Source organism: Triplophysa rosa, linkage group LG4 (assembly GCF_024868665.1).
Source record: "Triplophysa rosa linkage group LG4, Trosa_1v2, whole genome shotgun sequence".
In the NCBI taxonomy this organism is placed as follows: Eukaryota; Metazoa; Chordata; class Actinopteri; order Cypriniformes; family Nemacheilidae; genus Triplophysa; species Triplophysa rosa.
Genome location: NC_079893.1, coordinates 28,497,966 through 28,509,118, shown reverse-complemented (window position 1 = coordinate 28,509,118; position 11,153 = coordinate 28,497,966). Strand labels below are relative to the sequence as shown.

Sequence of the window (11,153 nt, the reverse complement as noted above, 5' to 3'; positions counted from 1 at the left end):
CATTCTAAAACATCTTACAGACATCTTCTTGATGTCTATATGACATCTGACAGGAGACATCTCAGAGATGTATTGCAGATGAGCAAGCAATCAAACATTTCAAACCCATCGCAGGTGTGAGCTCAAATTTAGTCTGTGGTTTAAAACAAGAATTTACAGTCTTCGCCTCTCGACTGTGGTCAGGTTAGTCAGACAGTGATGCATCTTATAACCAAAATAAGCTTTCTTGACTTCTAAACCGCAGTTCTTAGACTCAATCGAATGCAAAAACAGAGAAATAAAGAGACTCTGTGAAGGTTAATTGACTTACGAGAATCTGATTGAAGGCTCGACTTGATACCCCAAAGGTGATGCCATGGCAACCACAAGATGACCTCAACATTCCATTACATCATATTCTCATCCGGAGAAAGGGATTCTTCCCTCTGACTCACGCAGACAATGAAACTCAAACCGTGCGACTATAACTATCAGTCATTTTTTTCATTCGTATGTTTTCGTGCAGCGTCCTTTTGTAATGGAAATATGAAAGCATTCATGCACACCCACATACAAAAATTCAGTTTACACCTGCAGTTTTGAACCGGTTTCATCCTAATACTGACTGGATTCAAAATGGAATATCCATTCAATAGGCCGTTAAACCCAATATCGAAAACTTTTCGAAACGGGCCTTTATTCAAGTTGAGAATGCATGCTCATCTTCACATTTTATTGTTGTTTATACAAACGTACTGTAGCCACAAACCTCTCATTAAAACGCTCAAAGAACTGTTTTCATGACCTTCCTCGAGTCCGAGCACAAAAAGAGGCCATGAGCTTCCTGTTTTCTCGTAAAGACAGACTTACTCATCGCCAAAGAATCAGAGATCAATCTGATGAGAAATGAGCAAAAACAAATGACTATAGCAGTTCTTCACACAAATATTACACAAACTTAAAATACATTGTTTCTGTTAAAACTGAAAGCAGTTTTACAGCCTGATGTCAAAAATAACCTTTATACGTTTGTGAGGATCATTTTGTAAAAAATAAACAAATAGAAAACTTGAGACTTACTAAATGTGTGCAACAGTATTGCTTAAGGAGATCAACCTTTTATATGATTCTACGTTTTAAAGTAGTAGTTCACCTTCAAAATGAAAATTCTGCTCATATTTACACTCTTGTCATTTTAAATTTGTACGACTTTCTTTCTTCTGCAGAACACAAAAAAATATATATTGTGAAAAATGTCCCCATTGACTTGCATTGCTTTTGTGTCCATACAATAGAAGTCAATGGGGGTCAACGGTTTTTGGTTACCAACATTTTTCAAAATAACTTCTTTTGTGCTTTGCAGAAGAAAGAAAATCACACAGGTTTAAAAAGACAACAGGTTGAGCAAATGATGACAGAATTTTCATTTTGAAGGTGAAACGGCAAAATCCCAGAGGAATATTTTATTATATCAGTGGTTGCTCTTTCGTATAGCTCAGAGATTTGTCTCAGATGATTCTCAGAAAATTTTGTGAGATCTCTTCTGAAACTCTTAAGAGACATTTATGAGATTCCTGCCTCTTTTTCTCAGCAGAAAATATTTGCTCTCCATTTGATCCTATTGATTTCTAAAAGAAATTGTAATTGTAATTGTAAATATTAAGGAGATCTCATCTGTGATTTACTTTGCGATGAAAGTATAAACTGCACTTGTGCCTCTCCGTTTCTAAAAAAACATGTAACTGAACAATGGCACTCTTTGACTAACTTCTCATGGCAACATAAGACAGACAATAATTTACTTAAGTGATCACATATTCAGGCATCTTTTTGATATTTAAATGCAGTAAATATCCTGAAGATTAAAGATTACACACTGAAAACTTTGGTGTTACTAAAACAGACATCAAAATAAATGCATATACATCCGTTTCCAGTGTTGGGTGTAACTAGTTACTAAGTAATTAGTTACTGTAATTTCATTACTTTTCACTTGGGAAAAGTAAAGTAAGGGATTACTCTATTTTTTTCTGTAATTTAATTACAGTTACTTTTGATGTAATTAAACTAAATACTGTGTGTAATATATGTGTGTGCAATAGTGGAATTGACATCAAAATTCAAAGTCTAACTTTCAAATGAATGCTTTAATGTATAATTCTTACATTTGTAATACTTTGGTCAGTAAATAAGAGTACTTTATGTAGTTTATATTATTTATTTAAATGAATTAAAAGAGCCCTTTCATGCCTATCCTTGAATCACTTAACTAATCAAGGTTGATGTAGGATATAGAAAGTAATGAGTAATAAGTAACTAAATACTTTTTGGAGAGAGTAATTTGTACAGTAATCTAATTACACTAGTGAATATGTAATTAGTAACTAGTAATTAATTACTTTTTCAGAGTAACTTACCCAACACTGTCCGTTTCTAAAACACCACAAAGTAAACTGCGCCGAAACCCCTCAAAATGACCAAAGACGAGTCACGAAATTTCTCGTGACTTCATCCGACCACATTTCTTCTCAGATGCGGGCCGTGATGGCGAGAGGTCCCACCACACCCCGTGAAGTCTATTTTTAAGATTCTCCAAACTTAAAATAACCCCATTCATTCTGTTTCTTTAGCAAAAGGGAGCATCTGGAAGGCTGAGCGTGGGCACCGGGTTCGATAAGATCACTCACGGATGCGTCAACCTCCCCCTGATTGGATAATGAATCATACATTGTAGCGTGCGGGAAAGCCCCGCAGTGGAACACAGTGGAGGTTCTATTCAGCCAGTGTGAGACTGAACCCGGGAGATAGCCGTCTGGGGGCCGGGGCCCTCGCGTACACACACGCGGAGTCAAGAGTGCTGGAGAGTGAGGGGTCATCACCCACATCCCACTCACAGGGTGAGGTTTTACACACATGTGCACACACTCAGGGCTTCCGGTCATAACCTCCCATGAGTCCCTCACTGGCTTTGCATCAGAGGAGAGTGAAATAGAGTGGAATTAAAAGAAAAGTTAAGAAAATAATGTGACCCCGCGAGAAAAACGTCCCCGAAACCAGCTGCTCACCATGTACACATCACGTCCGCCGTCTGCGTGAGAAGACCGAGTTAATGACGGCAGGAAGAATATGAGATGAATGTGGGATTATAAAAGAGACCGGGGCAAGTTGTCACAGGAGGTTTATCTCAGTATCAAAACAGTTTTTAGTCGAAAGTCATTTTTGGTAGCTCTAGTTTTACACGATGTAAATGAACAACTCGTTTAGAACTGTCCTGGATTATAATTTTTGCGAATTTTATCCTGAAATCTAAAAAAAATCAACAATCAGTGAACACAATAAAACCAAAGTCAACTAGCAGTAGCCGTAGTATCTTATGTTAAATGACTTAAATGAACTGAAATAAATAAAGTAACAAAGACAACTAACCGCTTGTTTTTCTATGTAAACACATATAGTAACAAACACAAACAAGACAAACACAATCAAGTTCAAAACAGGATAGATACAGCAAACACAGAAGACTAATTTGGAGACAAAAGGCGTGGGTGGAAGAAAGACAGACAGACAGACAGACAGACAGTTATAGACCCCCAACAGAGCCCAGCTTTCTCGTCTGATCTTCTGCTCACCCATTTACTCATCTGTCTCGGTCTGGTCTCGCCGTGTCCCAGGAAGTGACATAATACCCCAGACATCCATCCCACTACACACTGTCAGCAGTCGCCACAACGTCTTCTCACGGGCCTGTCGGTGAGCTCACAATGGCTCAACCCAGACCTCCGTGAGTCTCAAATACGACTTCAGGTCAGCCTTGACTTCAGATTAACCCTGAACACATTAACCACAATTTAGAGATTCATAATAATATTGGGTGGCAAAACATGTATTAGCTAACGTGAACTAACCGTATACAGTTCTTGTCAATACAATCGTTCATGTTAGTTCACTGTGCGAATGTTCACTAATGTGAACAGTTACAACTTTTAATAAAAGAAATGTATTAGTAAATGCGAGGTTTACCATAAAATAAGATGAATTAATGCTGTAGAAGTATTGTTCATTGTAAGTTTACAATGTTAAACATGTAAAGTTACACTTGTAATGTAAAGTGTTACATACATCTATAGTTTTGTCAGATGACAAAAATTGGCAAATATGACAGGGAAAATGTGAAAATTACAGACAGGGTTTCAATAGTAAGCTGTTTCAATTCGATTTCAATTGGTCACCAGAACACTTCCTCTTGGATGGTAAACCTAGAATAAATATAAAACAATATACCGTCATTGCGTACAAGTGAGGGAATATTTCATACTTAATAAGCCAATTTAAGGATGTAAAACAGATGGCATATGATGCCATCTAATAAACGCCGTACTGAATGTTTTTTGTACCCGTGACGTTTTATGTAAAAATGTGTGCAGGGCGCCCTCTAGCGATCTGACATGATGTTGCGTAAGCAGCCTTCAAGAGTTGGCCAATTAATCATTTGTAAACAAAGAGACTACACAATATTAAATGCCCAAATATTTTTTCTACTACATTTAATGGTTTCTTAAAATGTGTTTTACATATCCTAGTTACAATTAAAATAATTTTGTCTGTATGTTAATAAATTTGAACCACATCATCTTTGGGGCTAGGAAAGTAAAACATTAACTTAATTATTAACATCATATGTGCCTACCGATTTTATGCAGATGAAACTAAATGGTCTGATTTTAAATGACTCTAGTTGGCTTATCATATTTCATTTTAATAGTTTGTAGCGTGGTAAACTCAATTTATACGGCGTAATTAATGTAGGTGGTTTAATGATCGTTTGCCAGATTAAGCATTTACCATTTTTAAGAAAGTGTTCATAAATATATCATGAAAATATTGCACAACACGACTCTCAAGAAGTGGGTTTCTTGACATTCGTCATATTTCTCCTTATGTGACTGAGACATAACACGCAAAGATACAGTCTGAAAAGCAATATACTCAACTTCATGATAAGAGAGTAACGTAAAGCCCAACAGTTCTTAACTTCATTAAACATATCCTCACCTGGGGGGGGAGTAGTTGATGGGTATGCTCAAATTCCGTGAGAAACATTATTGCTATTAAATTAATACTGAAAGCGCAACTAAGACTACAAGTAAAATGCTGGTTTTGTGCACCATCTAGCGACAGGAGATGGTAATGTTATAAATACTACAGTTGACAACCTTTAGGAAAAAGAACCATGGTTTTCTACAGTTACCAAAGTTTAACTATGGTATTTGGTATAAAACCACAGTAAACATACATTTAGCATTGTCTCTAACTACAGGAACCATGCAACCATGATAACTGTAGTATTTATCATATATGTTTATATGGTAAGCGTGTTTTTTTTTTAGCATTTACCATTTGTATAACCGCAGTTAACAAATACAAATTAAACTGTGAGGCCGTGTTAATGTTTAACCCAGGGGCGTAATTTCCACTGGGGACAGGGGGGACATGTCCCCCTCACTTTTCAAAATCCTGTTCGTGTCCCCCACTTTCAAATTTGTTTGTAAAGTTACACCCTTGGTTTAACCTGTTGTTTATTTTCAGCTTTCCTCTGGCTCAGTGGTTAGAGCATGACGTTAGAGACCCCAAGGTCATGGGTTCATCCCAGGCATTGCTCATAGGCCTACTTAGAAACAAATGTATAATGCAATGAAAGTGTCTGCCAAATGCATAAATGTAAATGTAAAGCAATCACTTTACCACCAAAATGGTATATCGATTTGAGAATTATTAAACAAAGAATAAAATGATGTAACACCAAGAATGACTTTATTAGTAATAAGGTAACGTAATACTTCAGCAGAACACTGTATTTTAAACACACCCATCCTCCAACCAATTCACTTGACTTCCCGTCCAGCTGTTCCTCTGTTTACAGTCAGATGACAATGCCTGCCACACCAAACACATCCCTGAGGTGTGACATTGCTCAGGCATCCCACCCGGCGAGTTAGGCAGATTCAGGACAATCAGACTCGTTTTACCTGTACCGTCATGTTTTGAGCCACTGTAGCATGATTCTGGAGAGTTTCCATCTGATTACTAACATAAATATGAAGAACATTTCATAATCTAAACTTAATCATGACATCTTCTGTTCAGTATAGTTCTTTCCTTAGAAAAGTTGGTCCTCCGTCATGATCTTTGAAGTAGTGCAGAGGTTCCTTAGAATTCAATGCCATGCAATATCGCATCTAGAGATCTTCAGATATCAGGGAAGGAGTTGGATATTTCTCTCAGCTTGTGTCTGGTCACGGTGGAGGGCAGACTGTTCTCATCTCGCACACTTGCGAGCAGATTGCTGACGATGAGCCGAAGACAATCTCGAAGTTCCTTCAAGTCTCTATCCGAGCACGAAGCATCTTCACCGAGAGCCATCCTTAAGCAGATGTTCTTTAGGTCAACACTGTCCTTCAAGAGACAGAAAAGAGATGAAATAGAATCTGGCAGCAAGTAAAGACACTCCTTATGAACAATGCGCATTTCATGACAAACTGTGTATTTAGATCATTTGAATACATTAAACATTGACTGATACCCTCAATGAACCACGGTTCTGTCAATAATACTTGTCATTACTATAATAAATTACTAGATACAGTGAGGGAAATAAGTATTTGATCCCCTGCTGATTTTGTAAGTTTGCCTACTTACAAACAAATGAAGGGTCTATAATTTTATGGTGGGTTTATTTTAACTGATAGACACAGAATATTAAAAAAAATCAGGGGAAAAAAATGTTATATAAAGGTTATAAATTGATTTGCATTTCAGTCAGTGAAATAAGTATTTGATCCCCTACCAACTAGCAAGAATTCTGGCTCCACAGATTGGTTATGTGCCTATATGGACCACAGATTAGTCCTGTCACTTTAAGAAAGTACTCCTAAATCAGCTTGTTATGTATATAAAAGATGCCTGCCAACAGAATCTGTATCTTCCAGTTCAACCTCTCCAACACCATGGTCCAGACCAAATAGGTTTTAAAGGATGTCAGCGACAAGATTGGAGACCTGCACAAACCTTGAATAGGCTACAGACAGAAGCTTGGTGAGAAGGAGACAACTGTTGGTGTGATTATTTGGAAATAGAAGATATACAAAATAACTATCAAATGCCCTTGTTCTGGAGCTCCCTGCAATATTTCCCCAATGGGGTAAAGATGATCATGAGAAATGTTAAAGATCAGCCCAGAACTACACGGAAGAAGCCTGTTAATGATTTCAAGACAGTTGGGAACACAGTTAGCAAGCAAAACATTGGTAACACATTGGTAACACGCTATGCCACAGTAGACTGAAATCCTGAAGCACCCGCAAGGTCCTCCTGCCCAAGAAGGCCAGCCTGGCTCGTCTTAAGTTTGACAATGAACATAAAAATGATTCAGAAAAGGCTTTGGCGAAAGTGCTGGCACTGCTGTGAGACCAAAATGGACTCCTGTGTTTGGAGGGAGAGAAATGCTGACTATGAGCCCAAGAACATCATGTCTACAGAGAAGCACAGTGTTGGAAACATTCTGCTTTAGGGCTTTTTCTCTGCTACAGGTATACAGGATGACTTCACCGCATTGAGGGGCTGAGGGACGGGCCCATGTACCGTAAAATCTTGGACAAGAACCTCCTCCCCTTAACTAGGTCACTGAAGATGGGTCATGGATGAGCCTTTAACATGACAAAGACGCAAAACATATTGCCAAGACAACCAAATAGTGGCTTAAGGAGAAGCACATTAAATGTCCTAGCCAGTCTCTAGACCCTAGTCCTATAGAACCTCTGTGAAGGAGGCTAAAACTCCAATTTGCTGAGCGACAGCCAAGAAACCTTAAAGATTGACAGAGGAGTGGACTAAATGTATCCGGACACATGTGCAAACCTGGTGACCAACTATCAGAAATGTCTGACCTCTGTGCTTGCCAACAAGGGTTTCTCCACAAAGTACAAAGTTATGTTTTGCTTGGGGATCAAATACTTATTTCACTGACTGAAATGCAAATCAATTTATAACCATTATATAACATATTTTCCCCCTGATTTTTTTAAATATTCTGTGTCTATCAGTTAAAATAAACCCACCATAAAAATTATAGACCCTTCATTTGTTTGTAAGTAGGCAAACTTACAAAATCAGCAGGGGATCAAATACTTATTTCCCTCACTGTAAGCTATAGTTTTACTATAGTAAAACCATGGTAAATTCCCATAAGAGATTCTAGAGTAAAGCTAAAAATAAGTAGATGTGTCCAGACTTTTAACGTGTGGTTTATGTAACACAATAGAGAAACAATTGAAACATACAGATTTTTGTAGCACACTTTAGTATTTACTATAGTAAACTGTCGCAAAGATACTATAGTGCTTTTGAACTTTAATATAGTTTTAAAGCATTCTACGCAATTTACTACATTAATTATATGTAATACCACCAAAAACATATGGTTAATCTGTATTTTATGTCGTAGCCTAGTTTACTACAGAGTGGGCTACTATAGTAAATACACACAGGTTCTCATCCCTGTGCGCATTCACGCGCTCTGGTTGTAAAAGAACGTCACAAATCGACAGTATACCACAAAAATACCCTTGGTAAAATGAACCATGGTTTTATTATAGTAGCCTAAAGTGTAAGTCGTGGTAAATCTGTGATTGCTGTGGTTTTATTGCAAATAACAAAAATATGAACAGTGAAACACTTTACCTTGCTCCTGAGCAAACTTCTTTCCTGCTGAGAAGCGCATTTGATCAAGTCTTCTTCTATAGAAATCAGCCGCGTCAATATATCGATGAGTCGCGTGACGCAGCTCTCTCGCGCTCTCTCCGCGATAGTCTTCAACCTGCGCGACTCGCACCTGCGCACAGGTGTTACTCCAGACTGACCCGCGCCGTCTCCATCGCAGCTCCGGGTTTTCTTGTGTGTTTGCAGCTCACGGAGGATATTCAAGGCATCGATCTGATGCGATAAAAAGCAGCGTCCCATGTTGGGCACGACGGTACCAAAAAGCCTAACGCAAGTCAGGTGGCAGCCTCGCAACCCTGCGCGCATTCACGCGCTCTGGTGTTTTAAGAGACCGTCACGACTCGTTTTGTTTTTTGCTGGCACAGACGGTTTCTTCAGAGACTTCCCCCTTATTTATGTCCGCAATGGATGAGCGCGCTTGCTTACGCATGCAAATGTGACCTGATCCCGTTCACTGGGGGGTGTCCGGGAAACAAATGACTGGGGGTGGGGATCGAAGGTGTTTAAACCCTTAGGAAAACAAACCACGGTTTAGCAAAAGTGTAACTATTGTGGATTGCTTAACACCAGCATTACCATAGTTGAACTAACATCATGCCCAAACTTACTGTAGCGAGACAGTAGTACAAACTAGTCGAACTGGTTACTGTAGTAATCCATGGTTAAATTTAGGGTCATGCATCTGACTCATTTTGTTTGGTTTGCTCGATAAGCAGCTGAATTTAAAAGATGCGCATGACCGGATGCGCGTTAAAACCACACTCGTTTCATCTAAAACACGCAGCATTTGCGTTTCGCAACTTAAAGCCTCAAAGGCTCAAGTTTCAACCGAAACAAATAGGGTCTTCATCCCTGCTGAACAAAACAACAGAAGCCATCACAGAAACACTAAAGGATTCATGGAAACTATAATGGTTTCTGTAGGTGTTGGGTTATTGGTGGATGTTATCTGGTTAATGGTAAGCAAGAGAGCACCATTAAGGATAATATACCCAAAAATGAAAATACTGTCATCATTTACTCACCCTCAAGTTGTTTCAAATAAAAAATATGAATATATGTTGAAGCATGTGGAAAACCAAACAGTTCTGGTGCACTATTGACTAGTTTTGTGTCCTAGTAGTAGGACTGTTAGTTTGCAAATATCTTCTTTTGTTTACAGTGTCACAGTAAAATGTATACAGGCTTGAAGCAACTTGAGGCTGAGTAAATGATTATAGAATTTTATTGGGTGAACTATCCCTTTAAATCCTACTGGAATAACAACAACCAAACACACAACAAAGCACCTTCGTACTACATTTACATTTATTAATTTGGCAGAGTTTCGTACTGGTTTTACAGCTGATTGTTTACCTTATGGTAATGCAATTAAAACCATTTTTACCAGGGATCCCTTAAGAAAACGAACCATGGTTTTATTGTAGTAAAAGTGTAGTAGCCATATTGTTAGCCTCATTAACATACATGTATGTATTGCCACAGTTTGACTACAAATATCACAATTAAACTATGGTAATAGTGAGACAATAAAATATTTTTTGGTACTATGGTTCTACTACAACTAAAACAAAAACTATTTACTATAGTTAAACCCTGATAAGTTTTTGGCAGGGTACTGTCTAGTAAATAAACTCGAGCACAATTGTATTTCTGCTCCATTGAAGTCGCGACACTTTCACAACTAAACTTATAGGATGCCTTCTGGGATACTTTTTAACAGCATTAAAGGTGGCATGCATTTCAAGTTTGACTATAAAATCCTTTTTTTTTACAAAACTAAATTCAAACATTTCACCTTTACACCAAAAAGTAAAGAACACGAGAAACTAGTTTTCACTGTTGACCTTTACTTTTTGTGCAAAGGTCCGTTACACATTAAAGGAAAAGTTAATCCCAAAATCGGGTTATTTTTTACTCACCCACATGACGTTCAACATGTTTTAAGACCTCCCGGTGTCTTCGGAACACAAATAAAGATATTTTAGGTGTAAAGATATCTTTGTGTTCCGAAGACGCCGGGAGGTCTCAAAACATGTTGAACGTCACGTGGGAGAGGAAAAAATAACAATTTTATTTTGAGATTAACTTGTCCTTTAAAACCAACTGTACAAAAAACTTGTTTTTTCAAAAGCATATATGGTGCATTATTAAGAATTATTTAACGCCCTTCTAAGTATATTCACATACCTCAAAACACAGATTGCTACACTCCCTAAATTCCACACAATGAAACGAAGCAACTCCCGTTCCAATCATATACTGAACGCTTTAATTGATCTAAAGGATTATACCAAAACATCATGAGATTTTAATCTCTAGACTAAATTTTAAGGTCCACGTGGCCTTCATTCACATACCCCTAAAATATGTTAAACAGAGACGACCACGTGCAACTC

General features: G+C 37.9%; 1 protein-coding gene across 1 annotated transcript; it reads right to left on the bottom strand.

The window, feature by feature from the left end:
• Positions 1 to 5,774: 5,774 nt before the first annotated feature.
• On the bottom strand, positions 5,775 to 9,135 carry dleu7 (deleted in lymphocytic leukemia 7). The gene is made up of 2 exons (XM_057332220.1): positions 8,716 to 9,135; positions 5,775 to 6,432 (listed from the first exon to the last, which is right to left on the bottom strand). The coding sequence occupies exons 1-2, from the start codon at positions 9,058 to 9,060 to the stop codon at positions 6,226 to 6,228; spliced, it is 552 nt and encodes a 183-aa protein (XP_057188203.1). The 5' UTR covers positions 9,061 to 9,135; the 3' UTR covers positions 5,775 to 6,225.
• Between the last annotated feature and the right edge of the window lie 2,018 nt (positions 9,136 to 11,153).